The sequence below is a fragment of the Melanerpes formicivorus genome, unplaced genomic scaffold (genome assembly GCF_026170545.1).
Source record: "Melanerpes formicivorus ecotype bairdi unplaced genomic scaffold, bMelFor1.0.p_v2 SCAF_2, whole genome shotgun sequence".
Classification (NCBI taxonomy): Eukaryota; Metazoa; Chordata; class Aves; order Piciformes; family Picidae; genus Melanerpes; species Melanerpes formicivorus.
In genome coordinates this window covers 31,505,369-31,525,456 of record NW_027142354.1, presented here as the reverse complement: position 1 = coordinate 31,525,456, position 20,088 = coordinate 31,505,369, and the positions used below count along the sequence as shown (strand labels likewise).

At 39.2% G+C, this 20,088-nt stretch overlaps 1 protein-coding gene across 12 annotated transcripts in view; it reads left to right on the top strand.

Moving 5' to 3' along the window:
• Positions 1-20,088, top strand: part of RGS7 (regulator of G protein signaling 7) — a 315,923-nt gene that overhangs the window by 229,564 nt on the left and 66,271 nt on the right. For all 12 annotated transcript variants that reach the window (XM_068155236.1, XM_068155265.1, XM_068155272.1 and 9 more), the window contains 4 exons: positions 7,956-8,007; positions 17,062-17,126; positions 19,616-19,692; positions 19,843-19,924. In XM_068155236.1, the coding sequence (XP_068011337.1) occupies positions 7,956-8,007; positions 17,062-17,126; positions 19,616-19,692; positions 19,843-19,924 (276 nt within the window). The remainder of the gene's footprint in view (positions 1-7,955; positions 8,008-17,061; positions 17,127-19,615; positions 19,693-19,842; positions 19,925-20,088) is intronic.

The following is a 20,088-nucleotide window of genomic DNA, read 5'->3' as shown; positions in this document are numbered from 1 at the left end:
TCTGGGTATGGTCTCACCAGAGCAGAGTAGAGGAGTAGAAGAACCTCCCTAAACCTGCTGGACATACTTTTCTTAATGCACCCCAGCGTACCATTGGCTCTCTTGGCCACAAGGGCACAATGCTGTCCCACAAAGAGCTTGCTGTCCACCAGCACTTCAAGATCTTTCTCCATGGACCTACTTTCTAGCAGGGCAACCACTAACCTGTACTGGTGCCTGATATTATTCCTGCCCAGATTCAGACCCCTGCACTTGTCTTTATTGAACTTCATGAGGTTTGCCTGCACCACGCTCTCCAGCCTGTCCAGGTCTCATTGGATGGCAGCACAGCCTGACGGGTTGTCAGCCAACCACCCCAAGTTATGTATCATCAGTGAACTTGCTGAGGTTACTATCAATCCCCTCATCCAGGTCATTGATAAAGATACTGAGCAAAGCTGAGCCCAGTACTGATCCCTAGGGAACACCACTAGCCACAGGACTCCAAATGGACTCTGTGCCACCAATCACAACCCTCTGAACTCTGTTGTTAAGACAGTTTTCGATCCACCTCACAGACCAATTGTCTATGCCACATCTCCTGAGCTTTTCTTTGAGGATGTTGTGGGAGACAGTACCAAAAGCTTTACTGAAGTCAAGCTATATGACATCCACTGCTCTACCTTTGCCTTCCCATTTGGTCATGGTTTCATAGAAGGCTATCAAATTAGTCAAGCAGGATCTCCCCTTGGTAAATCTGTGTTGGCTACTCCTGATAACTCTTCTCTTCCTTGTGGCTAGAGATGACTTCCAGGATGAGCTGCTCCATCATCTTTCCAGAGATGGAGGTGAGGCTGACTGGTCTGTAGTTGCCTGGGTCATCCTTATTGCCTTTTTTGAAGATTGGAGCGACATTGGCTTTCTTCCAGTTGTCAGGCAACCCTTCTGTTTATTTTTAAAAATGTTGGAGAGAGACTCAGCAACAGTATCCACCAGCTCTCTCAGTACACACGGATGCACCCCACCAGGCCCCATGGATTTGTGTGTTTTCAGCTGATAAAAAGTGATCTCTAACCCAGTGCTGACTAACTAGTGGAGTGTCCTCCTCCCTCCAGTTCTGCTCCCTTGCTTCCAGGGACTGGAGTTCTGAGGGCTGGTTTTAGCAGTAAAGACTGAGGCAAAGAAGGCATTCAGCAACTCTGCCATCTCTGCGTCCTCTGTTACCATATCTCCCATATCATTCAGTAATGGGCCCACCTTTTCCCTGCTTTTCTTTTTGTCATTGATGTATTTGAAATAGCTGCTCTTGTTTTCTTTCACTTCCCTGGCAAGACTTAATTCCAGGAGTGCCTTGGCCTTTCTTGTTGCATCTCTACATTCTCTACATTCTCTGGCAATATTTCTATAATCCTCCCAACTGACCAGATCTTTTTTCCACATATTGTATACCTCCTTTTTCTTTTTGAGTTTTTCCCAGAGTTCTCTGCTTATCCATGCAGGTCTCCTGCCTCCCTTACTTGATTTTTTTTTTTTTTTTCTCCAATGGAATACATTTTTCTTGAGCTTGGAGTAGGTAATGTTTGAATATTAACCAGCACTCTTGGGCCCCCCTCCCTTCTAGAACCCTAGCCCAGTGGATACTTCTAGGTAGAGGCCTTTTGAAGAGGGCAAAGTTAGCCCTCTTAAAGTCCAGGGTTGAAATTTTACTTATCACTCTACTTCTTTGTCTAGTGATATCAAACTCTAACATGTTGTGGTCACTACAGCCAAGGTTCCCCCAGCCTTAACATCTACAATAAATCCTTCATTGTTAATACAAGGCCCAGCATTGTGCTTTCCCTCATTGGTTCTTCAGCTACCTGCAGGAACTTTTTGGACTGTTTATGCTTGGCTGTATGGTCTTTCCAACTAATATCAGAGTGATTGAAGTCACCCAGGGCACTTGATCTTGAGGCTACTTCCAGCTGCTTGTAGGAGGCCTCATGGACAGCTTCATCCTCGTTTGGTTGGCTGTAGTAAATGCCCACAACCATATCATTCATGTTTGTATGTCCCTTCACTCTTACCCATAAGCTTTCAGTGATTTCATCATTTCCCCCTGGGCTAAGCTCAATACATTCTAATTGCTTACTCACATAGAGAGCAACTCCACCACCTCACCTTGTCAGTCTGTCCTTCCTGAAAAGTAGTTAGTTGTCCATAATCACATTGCAGTCATGCGAGCTGTCCCACCACATCTCTGTAATCACAATAAGATCATATCCCCGTGACTGCACTCAGATCTCTAGTTCATCTTGCTTATTTCCCATGTGTTGGTATACAGACACTTCAGAGACTTAGCAGAGGAGCATCTGTTACCATTGTGGGCATCACATAATCCACCATCCCCTACATCCCTTGGGATAGCAGTGGAGCTGGTACCCCACCTCACAAATGTCCCAGGCTTGTCTTCAGTGAGCCTGTTTTTTTTCCCTCATCCTCCTTTGAAATTAGTTTAGACCTATCAACCATCCTTGCTAGTTCATGCTGCAGGAGCCTTCTTCCTCCTTGAGATAACCATTTCCTATCTATAATCAGAAGGCCTGGGGTCTTGTAGAGAAGCTTGTGATCAAATAACCAGAAATCCCTGTGCTCTTGGGGCATTTAAATCACCTGCTGTGGCTGCAGTTCTGCCCACGCTGCATCTGCCTCCCTCATGACAGAAGCTCAGGGAAGGAGTCAGGGATGCTCCACTCTCCACTGCTTTCCATGCTTATCCCCTTTCTAGGTTAGAAAATAGAAGTCATAAAGCCAAAATCATTGTTGTTTTCAATTTCTTTAACCTCTTTTTTAAGAATTTTGAGCTAAATACTTGCTGTCATCCTTCTTCTATGGGTTTGCCAATGCTAGATCATTGATGTTATCCTTTTCATTTGCTAGGAGATCATTTGAGCCAACTGCAGTGAATGTAGAACTGAATACTTGTGAATTCAGCCATCAAGGCATTTGAGATTGTGCGTAACTTTTTTAACATGGATTTAATTTCTGTTATTTATAGGGACTCCTTTGTGCCTGTGACAAGAATAGCAGTAATATGCAAACTACATATATGGGTGATTTGAATATTCCTCCCTATCCCAGTAATTAGATGTTTAAAGATTTCATGGGGTGGAGCAGATTCAGAAACAATTCTTTTCTTACTATTATGAACAGGGGGTAGCGGAAAGATGCTTTATGATTTGCCTCCTCACTGATACAGTTGAAGGTATAGAAATTAATCATGTGTAATGTACAGGTAATGTACAACACTGATTTTTACAAGTGGCTGTTTCATTAGCTCAGATATTACTATTGATTATTTTTATTATAGAGTGTAGGGGTGTGATGGTTTAGCCCAACCACACCAACAAAAAGCACAGCTGAACTGAGCTGGAGAAGCAAATGAAAGCTGTATTTTACAAGCAATAATGGAGTGCAATGAATATATACAAAATATACAATATTTACAACATTACACATGAATCTACAGGAAAGATAGCAACAGAGAAATCCTCCCAAGGAGGATCCCACCTTGGGTTCCCCCCCAGCCTCTCTCTCTCCCCCTCTCCCCTTTCTCTCAAGTTAATTAGAAGAAAAAAGGAGAGTAGAAAAAAGGATGTTAGGGGAATTTCAGGTAGTTCAAAGCAGTTAAGAAGTTAGCTGCTTATCTTATCAGTTTCTGTCCAGGGTCAGCATGCATGCCAAGAGAAAGACAGAAGCCGGAGTGAGAGCAGAATGTAAGATGACAAAACTACATCCCAGTCACCTACCAATGAAATTAGTTTTGAATTATCTTCCTTTTATTTTCCTTTTTACACCCAAACATTCAGCTAGAGAATTCTGCAGCTATCCTTTCTTAAAGGCACAGCCTAAACTGTTGCATAGCGTCAAAGCAGATCTATGGGATTGTATCACAGAATTGCTTGTGATGCATAACAGCCACCGCTGCCAATTTCTTTATTACCAAATATGTGCTATATTACAGGATTTTGGTCCATATGAGTCTATCAGTGGGAGGATTATGGATTTATGTGGTTAGGTTTACCTAATGATCTTAGTCTGTGATGCAGGAGAATGAGTATGTGTCTGTATGTGCAAAACCATTTTTTTGTTAATGGTTTAGAGACGCTTGTAACAACCTGTTTTGTTCTGCATGCTTAAATGTTTCTATAACCACATGTGCAGTGCTAGGTAAGCCTTATTTCTCTAGCTGCTGACTTGTCCTGGCTGCTTATTCAAGTTACAAATACAATTAAAGAAAGTGGTTTAAAATCTGATAAAAACTGGCAGCATTATTTCTGCCTGAGCTGATAAACAGTACTTGACTTTCCCCAAACCATCCTACCACCCACTTTCCTTCTGGCCATAAGTGGGATGTCATGGCAAAATAACCAATGATTAACTGCTTATGATTAACTGCTTCACATTTCCTTACGAGAAAAAAATAAATTCTTAAGTATGATAGTTCCTTCAGAATTTCTACATTTGAGAGGAAAAAAAAAAAAAAGGTTGATATTCAGTAATCATATCTCTGAAAATGGTAGTGTTGAGGCACACCATGTTATACCACCTACATAACTCTCCTGGGGAAATTCTTCAATTACGTAGGTTTTCTAGATCAGGAAATAAGGCACACAGAGTGTGTAAGATTCCTGTTTTCAGAATATGTGATATTACAAGGGGTGTTAAAATTCTTCTACAGGGTATTTGATATATATGAGCAGTAACAGTTCAACCAATCTATATTTGCATACTCCAGGTATATATTTATGGCTGAGACATTGTACAAGTTTAGTCCTAATTTGCTTGATTATGGAGATTGTTACAACAAATCTATGTGCAGGTAGGAGCCCATGAGACACTGAGGCTGGCCACAGCTGTGGGGATACACTCACAGCACATTCCTGAAGGACAGAGACAGGGGATATCTGGTACACATAGAGGCCAACCTGAAGGGGAAGCCTTGCTCCCCATCTCTGCAAACTCTTAATGTATTATTGTAATAACTGAATTATAATGTCCTGGGAACCTTGTAGTGAGATTTCTCCCTCTGTATTTTCTCAACTAGGAGGGAAGTTGCTTATTTGCTACATTTTATCAAGGGGTATTCCAATTTATCCAGCGTGCCTGATACATGGTGAGTTAGAAAGACCAGAGCTTTATCAATGTTAATACCAAAGTGTTAGGAAAGAAAATGTGGGATACAACTTTGGGAAAATATTAGGCATTTTAACTACACCTAAGTTTACTGTTGATGGGGTTTTACATATAATCACAACATTACAAAAATTCTTTTATCAGAAACAGATTTAAAAATTATGTTTCAGTTTCGAGGGATTTAAAATATTTTTATTGGTTTTCTGGGTTTTTTTGTTGGTGGTTTTTTGTTTGCTTAGTTGGTTGGTTGGTTTTTACTTTCTGTTTCTCTTAGTTCCCTTCCTTACCACTATTTTATAGGATTAGTTTTAGGAGCATTTTGCTTGTCTCTGCACTCACCAATGCCATCTCCTGCTTTGAAAGTGGAACTCTGGTCAGTTAAATTCTGGATATTACAGAAAGTTAGATATGAAAGAGAAGTGCCACAGCAAAAATTTCATCATAACACTTATATATGCATATAACAGTGCTGAGGAACCAGGAGTCATTCTTTAATTTGGTGAGGCTTTTTTGTTTCCTACAAATAAACAGTTTACTGATAAGAAAACACAAGAATTCCTAAGTTTTTTGTGATTAACCTGAACTGTCTGAGAAGTGTCTTTTTGCGTGGGTTGGTTGTTGTTGGGTTTTTGTTTGTTTTGTTTTGTTTTGTTTTCCTGTAATTTGTCCTGTAGTCTTATCTTCATGTTAAAATTACTTTGGGGCATGTTTGCAGACCTGATTGTAGATAGACATGAACTTTGTTCCCACTGGGATCCAGCTGGCTGGAGGCCAGCTCCTGCCATATTGCAGTGCTTGAGCTTACAAGCTGTATTTCTCAGCAGGTCTCATTAAATGTATCTGAGCACCATGCAGGCAGGGTCACGGCTTGAAGTTCAGAGAAGTTGTGCCTACCTAATTCAGAGCAGCAGCAAGTAGAGCTAATGCTTGCTTGTCATTCCCTGGGCAGAATGACCTTTTTCTGGCCACAGTTTCCCTCTCTCTGGAGACTCAAAAATGGAAGGTGTTTAATTTTCTTCTGCACTTATCTGTGCTGTTATTTGATCTTCTTTCTCATATTTTAATATTTGCATTTTGCTAGAGTTTCTTTTTGACTTACCTTGGAACACAGTTTTGAAACCTTTCACTATGATGGTATCATGTGCTTTGCTAATTAAAACCCATATTCTAACTTTCCTGCTTATATTGCTAGAGGTGTGGTGGCACAGGGAGGCTTAAACTCATCCTTAGTAGCATAGGCATTAATATGTGCTTTTTCTGTGATCTCTTTTTCACGTTCAGGTATCCAGAGATTGCCAGTGTGGTTACACTAGCCTGTCACTGTTGATGGGTCACTGCTCCAATAGAAAGATTTTTCACAATATATATTTAGCCTGACAGTAGGTATGAATTAGTCACCCTTCTGCCCTGTTGGTTTTCAGATGAACGTTATAACAGCATGAGAGGTTTCCATCTTTGGAGCTAGAAGAACTTTGAGGAAAAAAAAGAGAGAAGAAAAGCAGAGATAAAAGAGTTTTTTTTATTTCAAATTTTTTCCTAAGGAAGCACCTTTGTTGTGAAATACCACACAGACCAGTCACATATATCAGTTGCTCAAATAATACATAATTCTCTGTATGCACCCATATGTGTATATGTATATATGTATATATATATATGTGTGTATATATGTATGCACCAGCACCAGAACAAGAGGACACAGTCTCAAGCTGTGCCAGGGGAGGTTCAGACTGGATGTTAGGAAGAAATTCTACACAGAGAGAGTGATTGCCCACTGGAATGGGCTGCCTGGGGAGGTGGTGGAGTCACCATCACTGGAGGTGTTCAGGAGGAGACTTAACAGGGTGCTTGGCTGCATGGTTTAATTGATTAGGTGGTGTTGGACACAATGATCTTGAAGGTCTCTTCCAACCTGGTCTATTCTATTCTATTCTATTCTATTCTATTCTATTCTATTCTATTCTATTCTATTCTATTCTATTCTATTCTATTCTATTCTATTCTATTCTATTCTAATGTATACGTATATGAAAGTGTTATGCTTAAAATACTATAATGTTTTACATTTTAATAAGAGATTGTAATTTTAAGAATTAAGCTATTTTTATGAAAAATGCCTATGTGGTCTTACAATCTCATTTGGTAGAAGTTAATTATTTTAGTGATACATTTAGCACAGTTTTAATAAGAATAGTATTGAACTAGTTATTGATACTTTAATTGTCATTCCATTAAAAAAAAAAAAAGTCCAGATTTGAAAACACAATGGGTGAACAAGTAGAAAAAAATACACTTCAACAAATGGAAATTTTATTACTTTGTGAAAACAGGTTATGTTCAGTGACACTTTGAAACAAGTCACTCCTAGGAAAGAGTATTGAATATTAAAATACACTAATGAAAACTGTCCATAATCAAAACCTGAATGTATCTTGAAGTATCTTCTGTCTTTTCACCTTCTAAAATGGCTTTTTCAGGACATGTGAGAGGTGTGTTGCCAGGGAAGATGAAACAGACAGCTTCATTACCTAACCTTGTGGTTTTTGTTCCCTTCATTTTAAGAATTAAAAAAGAAGCTCTTTGTTCTTCTTTTTCAATGCTATTCTGACACTCTTTGACTAAAAAGCATATAAATGTAATTTTGTGGTTTGATGCCTATTTCAATATTTTCATGTTAACAATAGAATAAATCTACCAAAAATATAAATTGACTCTGAAAACCAGTATTAATCCAAGGACTGTATAATGCTTGCATTGTCTAACTTGAGTTCCCTATTTTTACTTTTTTTTTTTGTCTATAGACACCCTATTTTTGGCCATCAAACTGTTGGGAGCCAGAAAACACAGACTATGGTCAGTGTAGAAATCTTTCCTATTTCTTTTGGAAATTATGTATTATATGAATGAACACATCTGTCTTGTTTAATCATCCCACTGTTAAAAACATAATTATATGTCATTTAATTCCTGTGCAAGAAATGAATGTGTTGTGTGTTGATACATTTTAAAAAAAAAATTATAAAAAGTTTATTAAAGTTAGATTTGGAGTTGATTTGGGGGGTCAGGGGGTAAGAAAGCTTCAAAACTCACCAAACCTGTCTTGTCATTTACACCGTCTGCTTGCTCTGGGGATGGAGTTGTTTTACAGCAGAGTTATTTACAGTGATGAAGTCTCAGTGAAGCAGAGGACAAACACTACTGATGGTTGTGTAAGAGTTATTCTCAGATTCAGACCCAAAGATGTGCCTAGCTTAGTTCTGTTATTTCTAATAAACACTGTGGGAAAGTATTTATTACAAAGACTGGTGTGGTTCTGATATGAGCTGTATTAGAAGATACCTTGTTTACTTGCCTGTTTCTTATGTTTTTATTAAAAAAGTATGCATTGTAATTACTGATGTGTGCTTAGATGAGAAAATCTGAAGATAACAGGTAGTAAAGTATTACACTGGAACTCATAAAAATTTAATAACTAAAATTAGGTGCCTCTGTACACCAAATAGTGACCTATTTTTTAGTGAAAATGGATTATCTATGAGCAATCTCCTGTTTGTTCTAATACAGAGTGTAAGTATTCAGCTCATCTGGGTCACTTATCTCTGTAACTAAGAACAAACATGACAGCTCACCTTTTCAAAAAGTCAAACTCTGAAAGTCTGTGTACAGCTCTTTTGAAATTTAGATGCATGCTCATTTGTAACACAGATTCAATTTCAGCCCTTGGGAGCCAAGGACCCAGAGGGATGGATAGTTTCAATAGATGTTTTCTTCCTTTTCACACCAAACGCAGTTTCATTTCAAATGTTCTGCTAAATAAAGCAATTTCCAGCTGACTCGATTTTCCTATATCTTTTTCCTATACCTTTCTGTGAATGTAGAGGGTAGATAAGGGAAGAACTGGATGCAGGTGGCTCAAAAAAGGATCACAGAACTGTTGTATACAGTAGCCAGTAGGAATACACAAAAATCAAAAAAGCAGAATTGAAACAACTGGAGTATGTTAAAGAATAAATTCTATCTCAAATACACTTCAAAGATGTTCAGCAGATTTTCACAGTAATTCTGTTACTTTCTGTTAAATCTAATAAATCAAATTTACATTATTACAGATACATAAATGCATTTCATACTTGTCATATATTATAGTGCTATGCAGTGCTTCTCTTTTCATAGAACTCTACTGAATAAGCTTTAAATTGCACCTCCTAAAATTAATGACTGTGGCAGGCATTAGGATTCCCTCAAGGCCAGCAAGATTTAGACTTTCCCTGTAATCTTCCTTTATCCAAGTTATTAACAAAGCAGACCACTTTCTTTGGCATTGACCTGATTTTACAAGACTCTGAAAACACACTATAATTTTATTTTAATTTAAAAAATTAACTCCCAACCATTTACCATTACTCACCCATAGCTGGGCTGCTGTCCAGAATGTATCATACTGCCAGGAAAATAATTAAACTAGAAATTAAATGAGATTGAGATACTCAGTGAGCTAGTTTAATACCAGAGCTACCTCAGAAACAAGCTAAACAATCTTCTCTAAAATATTTTCATTTACAAATGTTTATTTGAAGAAAAAAAGACATGAAAACAGTCTTCTAAAATGTCAAGAGACCACATAAGGGTATAGTGCTATATCTTGGTGGCAAAAAAAAAACCAACCTCAAAGGAACCCAGTGCTTGGATTAATTTATGTCACATGTGGCCTTTAATTTTGGTTTTAACTATCAGAATATTGACCTTATTCTGAAGTTACTAAGAAACTGTTCATTTTCAAAAAGTGCTGAAAGTCTCCCTCCTTTTTTTTTTTTTTTTTTTTTTTTTTTTTTGTTGAGAAACTTAAAAATTATGCCTCAAATTGCAAGTATTTTTTTCAAAAGGCAGGTTCTTATGTTCCATCTGTTAAAGATACCCATTTTAATGCCAAGTCTTGGAGTCCACCCATGTAGGACATGTTGTTCTATGTAGAATCCCATTGGGTCTCCACGGATTTTATTAATGATGTGTGAATAACAACAGCAACAACAACAACAACAAGAAGCACTGGGTTCCAGTTCAGAAAACTGTCTCTAGAAATTAACACAGATAATGACTGAGCATGCAACCTACCTGTAATCATCATCTCCTTGGTACAGATTTCATTCTGTAACTGGCAGAATTTTTTTCTGGCAGATTTAAACCACTTCCTATCACTAAGAATTAATTAATTATAAGGACTTGTTAAGTCTGTTTCATCTCACAAAGGGGAAATATAATGCACCATATGAAATTGTTATTCTGTATTCATTTTTTCTTAGTTCTCATTGGACTCATCCAGTACTCTTGGAGATTTAGTGAGCCGTAGCTGTTGCAAGTTTGAGGAACTTGGTTCCTTACTGTTCTGATGACAGTCAACTGCAGCAATACAGGATGCTTTTTAAGCCTTGTAATTTTATGTGTATACATTTCTCCCAAAGGAGTTAAAAAGGGAGGAGGACTGCAGGATCTTGGTAGGTTATGGAGAACGCAGTAAATAATTGGTAGTGCAAAGGAGTTTAAGAGCATGTGACTTTGTGATCTGTATAATGATGTTAGATGAGGCTATATTTTTATATATTCAAAGCAAATTCTTAACCTGTGATGGTGTGAAGAAGGACAAGTTTTGTAAATGTACCTATTTTCAGTAGCCTCCCAAGTAAAGTGTGTTGTAAAGGCAATCTTCTGGGAAATTAGAGCATTTACAGGAAAAAAATAATAAAAGGCATTTTAAAAAGCTCTAATTAATTGCTTCCTTTAACAGCACAAGCTGCCTGTCTGGGTAAAGGTTGCCTATAAATTTCTGTGGAAATTCTATAGATATTCATGACTCTCCTAGCCAGTTTGTCTTACAGTAAAATAAATAAAACATCTACTTTTGCTGTGTAAAAACTGATGTCTCATACCTGTTGTTCTCTAGCACTTTTATGAAAGCAGAAGGCTGTCCTTTTTAAATTTTCTTGATAATCAGCTAACAAATCAGTCTGTACAAAGCTAATGATACCTTCTTATCACTGAAGAGTAGAATGAGAGACCTCTCTGTGTTCAGCCTCAGCTGCTCCATTCTCAATGAGCCATTGCACCAGGTTTATCTACCTCTCCTCTGCTCAACCTGCAGTCATGCTAAAGTTCACAAAAATAATTGCAGTCATGTATCATATTTTTCACATATTGAAAACTGTCCTATATTTTTCTCTCTAAAGTTTGTTGCTTCCTTATGTACCTTGCTTTAAATCCTCCTGTAAAAAAAAAATCTGATTAGTTAAGAAATTTCCTCTCATTCATTGTGATAGGCTTTTTTCTGTGGAGTTACTGGCTAGAAGAACTGTGAAGAGGATGCATTATATGCTTTTTTTGGCCAAATGCTCAGGCAGGATTCCCTTAGCAGCAGCATTTCAGTAAGCATTTTTTGTCTGAGGAATATTAAGCTCTGTTGCTTACTTGAACTTTGCATGTGCTCAGCATATCTGGAAATGAATCTATAAATACAAATCAGTGGCTTAGGGCATATTGTCAGATATGATTTTTTTCTTCTTTTTGGTTAAAATTTATACCATGAGAATGAGTATAATTTTATCAATATAGTGTAAACAGCTTCTGGAGAGCTCTGCAGTCCTATAATCTTCAGTCTTGATACCTAATTTCCAGTTTTTCAAGAGCTATTGTCCGTCAGAGTACATCAGTAATCCTCTGAGGTCCTTAATAGAGATACCTCCTTTAAGGACTTGGCTCAAAATTTGCTGGATTTCTACGTGTAGTAAGAAATAGGCTCTTCCCACCAGTCTCAAACAGCCTAGTAGCTTGGTTGTAGCTCCTTAAGTGTAATTTCTTCAAGAAACTAAATATACATAGTGCATTGACCAAGATCTTCACAATGGGACTAAGTGAGTACAGTCTATTAACAAGAATAATTCTTCAAGAAAATGTGGTTGGGGCCAGTGCTTTCTATACATAAAATTTAGTCTGAGCAGACCCAAATCAAGTGAGCTTTAGGAAAGACTTGCTTCAGCAGAAAGAGGGAAGAGGTGACCTACAAGATTTTTTTCACTATGAATTCATATCCCATTATATTTCTCTGCAGAGCCATGTAGTGCATTCGTTAGAAGCTATCTGTGTCATATAAATGGTGAAAAGAAAATCTCACTTCAACAGGCATGTCCTGAATGTTGTTCTGATCCTTGCTGATTCTGACATTGACAAACCACCACAGAGAATGCCCTGTAAGCAGGACTCATGTCCTGAAAATGCTTTCCAGTCAGCTTCCACTCCAAAGTTTTTTGCTTAACTGAATTTTTCTTTGGACAGATGTGTAATTTATTTCTGTAATAGGTGAATGTGGTAGTTTTAGGCTATGCCTTTAAAATTTTGTTAGAGATTTCAACCAACAACAGTGAAGCATGGAAAATGTGTTTGGTGAATGCATTTGTATGCACATGTATGAAAAAGTAATTGCCCCAAGTACACATTTTCTGCAGCGCTATTTTAAAAGCATTGATAATCTGCATGTATGTGCCCTATGTACCTCTTGTTTCTTACCAGAATAAGTTCCAAGATTTATAAACATACCTCATAATTCTCAGAATTGCTTTCAAATTACCATGTTGAGTAAAATAAATAGGTTTGTCCATTTCATTGTCAGTATAGGAATTAGATCTTGCAGGCTGTGAAGGAAACAGTGACAACAATTTTTTCCTCTGTGGTCATGCACTGTCTTGCCACTGGTAGCCTTTTGTCAGGTGAGTAGTCATTACCCACTTTTGTCAAGTACTGCCAACATTTTGATGCCATCCCTGTAGCTGATTTTTGCAGTTCAGAAGAAAATCCTTTCCATCTTCAGCCTTGCCTTGGATTGCACATGCCCTAAGTGGTTGCTATAGAAAAACAGGGTATTTGAATTTGTTGTACCTCCTCTTCTTAGAATCTTGTTAGTAACTGCAATTAACTTGCCTTAAATCTGAGAGCCTTAAAAGAAGGTAGAATTTTTTTTTTGGCCAAAGCAGCGTTGTAAATTCTTGCATGCAAATTTAAAGCATTTTGATAACATCAAGAATTATGTAATAATTCAAGGCATGCAATTTTAAATTAGGCCTGACCACAGGATATTCTTTTTCTGATCGTAGTTTAAGTAGCTTGGGTGACCTGTCTTCCATACCTCTTTTTGTAACCCTGCAGATCAACATCATCTAGGGACTCATGTATTTTGAAGATTAATTTGCCTCTTTTATATTCTTGAGTTTTCTGGTAGTTTGAAATTTGGTCTCATTCTTGCTCTTGGTTTGTGTAAGTCCTTTATCCATCTAAATTTATAATCAAATTGCATTCCTTAAATGTTATAGAAATAGTGTAGTCAGAGTGTAAAAATTAGGGAAAGGGAGAAGTGTTTCAGAAGTCACATTTTTGACCATAAGGCAATTCAATGCATGTAGGCTATCATGATCTTCAATCTAACTTAATGTTATTAGCATTTATTAAAGAGTGAAGCTCTTTAATAGATATATAAGGACCTATTTGTCCGCTAATTTTTATTTTTTTTTTATTGTTGAGTGAAACAATAGGTGACCTAAAGGTGTTATAGACGTCCCTAGAAATCCCAGTGTTTAAATAAGATAGTTCATGGTATCATAGTATCAGTCAGGGTTGGAAGGGACCAACAAGGATCATCTAGTTCCAACCCCCCTGCCATGGGCATGGACACCCCACACTAGATCAGGCTGGCCAGAGCCTCATCCAGCCTGCTCTTAAACACCTCCAGGGACGGCGCCCCAACCACCTCCCTGGACAATCCATTCCAGGGCTTCACCACTCTCATGGTGAAGAACCTCCTCCTCACATGTAGCCTGAATCTCCCCACCTCCAGCTTCATTCCATTCCCCCTAGTCCTATCACTACCTGAGATTCTGAGAAGTCCCTCCCCAGCCTTCTTCTAAGGCCACAATTAGGTCACCTCAGAGCCTTCTCTTCTCCAGAGTGAACAGCCCCAACTCCTTCAGTCTGTCCTCGTAGGAGAGGTGCTCCACCCCTGATCATCCTTGTGGCCCTTCTCTGGACACGTTCCAGCACATCTATATCCCTCTTGTAATAGGGGCTCCAGAACTGGATGCAGTACTCCAGGTGGGGTTCACCAGAGCTGAGTAGAGGGGAAGAATCACCTCCCTTGACCTGCTGGCCACACTTCTCTTGCTGCAGCCCAGGATCTGATTGGCTTTCTGGGCTGCAAGTGCACACTGAGAGCTCATGTTGAGCTTCTTGTCCACCAGCACCCCCAAGTCTCTCTCCTCAGGGCTGCTTTCCAGCCAGTCACTGCCCAGCCTGTATTTGTGCCTGGGATTGCCGCGACCCAGATGCAGGACCCTGCACTTGGTCTTCTTGAACTTCATGAGGTTGGCTTGTGCCCACCTCTCCAGCCTGTCAAGATCCCTCTGGATGGCCTCCCTTCCCTTCAGCATATCTGCTGCACCGCACAGCTTAGTGTAATCAGCAAACTTGCTGAGGGTGCACTCAATGCCACTGTCCATGTCACCGACAAAGATGTTGAACAAGACAGGTCCCAGGACTGATCCCTGAGGGACTCCGTTTGTCACTGGCCCCCACTGGGACATGGGCCCATTGACAGCCACTCTTTGGGAGCAGCCATCATTGATTTCAATTTCTCCATACCACAGTTATGTTCTGCGCTGATTGTCCTGTAATTCTCCATCTGACACAGGCACTCTCATGTGGCCAACTGGGTACTTTGAAACCCTTAGACCTTGAAACCCTTAGGCCTTGCAGTATTTTTTATTTTCTTTACTCTTTAAATACTGACTGGGCATGTACACACTGACTCTGAAACCAGAATTTTGACTCACAGAGCATATACTTTTATTCTGGCTTCAGTGGAGATAATGAATGTTCACTGAAAGTTGCACCCACCACCTTGGGCTGAATCAAGCTGCAACACCACTGGCACTGGGACAGTTATGTAAGGAGTTTAAGTTTGTGTACGTGGTGGTGGATGTGTAGGTGGCATTATCCCTGGTCTTCAAAGGCCCAGTTGCACTTCCATTATATTTAGCTGAAGTTTGTTTTCTCATGTGGAGAGAGGGAAGACCTAGTCCCTGTTTATCAACAGACAAATTCCCCAGTTTAATTTTTTGGGTGAAATCATCTATTATTTATGTATTTATTTATTCCCAGAAGGTGTGTGTAATTTAATTTATACTCATTCCAGTTTTGTGATTCTGGAATTAAACCTGTCATTATCACTATGATAATTCTACAGAGGTTTCTTAGGAGCTTTCAAGAACAAGTGAACAGTCAAGAATAGAAAACCCCAGACACCCTCTTCATCTTTGGCCTCTCTCTTTGAGCTAACATTGCCCACTTTTTGTGACTGCTTGACAGAATTTTCAAAAGAAAGTCGTTTGTATTTACTGCACAGCTACCAAAGAGTGTTTTAGTATTGTTTTGTGGTTCAAATGCTCATTTATAAACATCACTGACCCTCTCTCATGATGAAATGTTGCATATTGCTATTGTCTTTACAATTATTGTCGAATCTGTTTTCTCATGATAATCAGTCATTTCTGGAGCACAAGCTATAGCATCTAATATATATAATTCACTTTTGTGGAGACAATTATGTTGATTGCAAAATCCATCAGAATGTACTGGCTCTAAAAATAAGTGTATGTGGCAGCCCATATTTAGCGAATTGATGTTATTAATCAGACCCTGTTCCTTGCATATCATTCATCAGTATGTTAAGTGGTTTTCTGCACCCTTGTCAGGGAGTGGCAAGAGATGGCAGCTCTGCAAGGGAAGGTAAGCAAGAATTGAGGAATGCAACCATGCAGGCAGAAACTTTGTCTCACTGACAGTCTGGACTGACCAGGAAGGTCCAAGGTCGATCTAGAAAGCCGGGACAAACCACACGTATTATAACCTTTAGGGTCCTGAGGAGAAGGGGATCTGGATATTTCATAGAAAGAAGGTCTCAGATTTGGCCATTATTTTTTTGACTCTTGGCTAACATATGCTCATCATGATAACCAAACATTTGATATGGTCTGTTTGCTATGGATTTGGAGCGGGGAAAATACTGCAGTACAGTCACACACTGGAGACAAGAGTTTTCGTAGGCATAGTGTTAGATTAACAGTGTGGCAAGCTAATTCCTCTATTCTGCTTCTGGTGACTTGATAATTGTTTTGCCAGTATTGAGAACTCTGTCATCTGAAGATGCATTTGTGTTGAAACCTATCCTGACAGAAAGATGAATGGTTAGTCGCCACCTCTGCAGCAATCATTTTTGTTGGAGTTAGTAAGAGGTGCTCATCCCCAAGTATATCCACAATGAGACTTGAGGAAATGCTGAGCTAACTAAAGGTACAGGGGTGATAAGAATATGGTTTAAAAGGACTTATGAGAAGAGGAAGTTTGATTTGTTCAGGTGGTTGGACTAGATAAAATTTAACCCCTGGAATTCTCAGTTTTCTCATTTCTATTAACTATGCATTCTATTTCTAACATTTCAAGGGGCTTAGGGATTCTTTTTTCCTTGTTCAATGAAATAGCCAATTCTGAAGTAAAAGAGTAAAATGCTTAATTGTAAAAGGATCTAAATGACAAAGTGTTCTTTTACCACTGCACTGGTTGCACAATAAGGAATTGCTGGTGGGAGAAGCTGTACAGTATTCAGCTGATGTAAAGTATCTGTTGCTAAAGAGTGTCTCTTGGAAATATACTTCATTCAAGGGTAGCAACATGATGCAAAACACTCTGCTGTTTATATAGTCTTAAATTCCTTTTTCATCCCTGTGTCCTTTCAGTATTTAGCTGTCAGTATTCCATTTTTTTAGTTAAGATTCTGGTCTGTTTGAAATTTTGTGTCATTTCATTCTGTTCTAGCTGTATACCTGTGTAAGCGGACAATGCAAAACAAAGCAAGGCTAGAGCTGGCAGACTATGAAGCTGTGAGTACTTGGGGAAAAGTACATTTCTCTGCTGGGCCTAATGAGCATGTGAAATAATGGTAGGCATGACAACTATAGGCATAATATGTGAAAATTTGTTACCAACTTGAGCCAGCATGTAGGTCTGACATTGCTCAGTAGACATAAACGCTGTTGGAGAGACTGTATTGAAGGGTAGCTGGGCAAAAACTCAGATTTTGGTCCATCTCTAATCTTACTTTGCTCAGATCACTATGCCAGGATCAGAAATAACAGTTTGTGTATCCCAGACATGCCATGAATGTTTGAAAGCAATTGTAATCTACACTGTGTAAAGTTTGAATGAAGGATCACTGGCAACGTTTTTAAAAGCACTTAGTAGCTGTAGAAATAGAAATGTCATTCTTTAAATTGATGCTAGTTCTTGAGCCCTTGTCCCATCAGTTATACAAGAAGCAAAGATGGTCAAATTAGAGGCACCTCCCACTCCCTGGGGGGTGTTCTGTGCCCCAGGTAAGGTAATTAGGGGAAAGGAAAAGCTAGACAAAGAGGAAGCTGGATTAGCTGATGGGGATGGCATTCACTAAGGAGAGAGGTGTTTTGAATTCCATCCCTGTTCCTCCAAAAATCCCTGAATTTTTAATGAAAATGTCATCATAAAATTCATGAACAGCCCTGGCTCTGCACTGAAAGCTGTCCAGCTGTGCTACTGTGACTTGATAGCAGGATAGTCAACCAGGCCTCTCAACATGCAGAATACTGCAGCCACAGAACCATGCTGACACACTATTGCTTCTTCTGGCACAAGCTTGCTTTTCAGTGTACTGCACTGTAGGGTATGCTTAATTTTATACTTACATTCCTTAGAAAATTCACTTCCAGTATAAGACCCATGAGAGCCTTTACTGGTATTGACAAGATCTCTCGCAAGTCCTCTTTCCTCTTTGCAATCTCAGAATCACAGAATCAACCAGGTTGGAAGAGACCTCCAAGATCATCAAGTCCAACTGATCATCCAACCCTAACTAATCAAATAAACCGTGGCACCAAGTGCCTCATCCAGTCTTTTCTTAAACACCTCCAGGGATACTGACCCCACCAACTCCCTGGGCAGCCCATTCCAATGGGCAATCACTCTTCCTGTGAAGAACTTCCTTCTAAGATCAAGCCTAAATTTACCCCTACACAGCTTGAGACCTCTTGTTCTGTTGGTGGTGGCCTGGGAGAAGAGACCAACCCCCACCTGGCCACAACCTCTGTTCAGGTAGTTGTAGATGGCAATAAGGTCTCCCCTGAGCCTCCTCTTCTCCAGGCTAAACAACTCCAGCTCCCTCAGCCTCTTCTCATAGGGCTTGTGCTCCAAACCCCTCTCTAGCCTTGTTGCCCTTCTCTGGACACCTTCAAGCAACTCAACATCTTTCTTGAATTGAGGGGCCCTGGAACTGGACATAGTACTCAAGGTGTGGCCTAACCAGTGCTGAGTACAGGGGCACAATCACTTCCGTGCTTCTGCTGGCCACACTATTCCTGATACAGGCCAGTATCTCATAGAGATATATTTGCAATGCATAGAAATACAGTTAAAGCAATGATTTTTGTGTTAGAAAGTTTACATAGTTTTTACACATAGTCTCAGTAAAAGCAGTGCTTGAAGGTAAATGTGTTTTTTTAGCAAGAGAACCTCTGCCTTCTTCATGTTAACAGATGGCATACAGCTGCCTTTTAAGCTGAAGGGAGATTGGAAAAGCTCTGTTACTGACAGTGAAGCTGTTCCAGCATCACTGGAGGAAAGAATTTTTCTAAAATTTTACAGATCTTCTTCCTATTATCATTAATAGGCTGTAGGACACACACATTTCCTGTACAACAGTGAAGAACTGTAGTCTGCATTTTTTTGAATAATGATAATAGCAGAAAAGGTCTTAGAAGATTCCTATACTACCCAAATGTTGATAGCTTACTATATTTAAAAACTAATAAGTAGTCAACATTGCTTAATGCAAATTGTTTTTGTAAACAAGCGAAGGAAACCATCATGTAGATTGTCAAGTATGGAGCATACTGCTGCTATCTTTCAGTATTAGATGTTTTCAAAACATGAATGTTTCTACTACTCAGCCAGTAGCCCATATATGAAAATGCTCTAGAAATGTCATGTTCTGCTGAAGATTGCATCTGCACTTGCCATCAGAGTTTCAAAATGCCATGGAGATGAATTGCTTGGGTGTATGACTTAGTGGTGGACTTGGTGCCATAGACTTCATGGTTGGACTCAATTATCTTGAAGGTCTTTTCCAACCTAAATGATTCTGTGATTCAAGAGTAGATAGATCTAGTATTCCATCCTATTTGGTGTCAAGCAAAGGTATTATGTAAAGTAAGTTTACACTTGCACAGGTATCATGACTTCATCATCCTAGGGGAGGAGAGAGTGGGGCAAGGTTGGAAAGAGAAACTGAAAGCCAATAAATACTAAATAAAACCTAACTAAGTTTTTTATGTCTTTTCAGGAGAGTTTGGCCAGACTACAGCGAGCATTTGCTCGGAAATGGGAGTTTATTTTTATGCAAGCTGAAGCACAGGCAAAGTAAGTTCCTTTGAAGATAAGCAGTTTTGGTTTTGTATTCTTTTTTGAAGAGAGAAGGGGAGGGAAAAGTGATTGGACAGATATTTATTTCAGATATTTAAAATACTGTGATTAACACTATTTCTTTTAAATATCCTATAACATCAACAGAGTTGACAAGAAGAGAGACAAGATAGAGAGGAAGATTCTTGACAGCCAGGAACGTGCTTTCTGGGATGTGCACCGGCCAGTGGTGAGTGCTATTGGGGCCAGTCAGTGGGGCCCCTGCTAAATGTCACTCCCTGTAAGGCACTGGGGCAGCCTTGAAACAAGTAAAGAGGGCTGTAGGCCCACCTCCTGCCTCCCTTTTTTGCAGGATCTGTAGTTTATATACTGCTATATTGAAGACTGCAGATG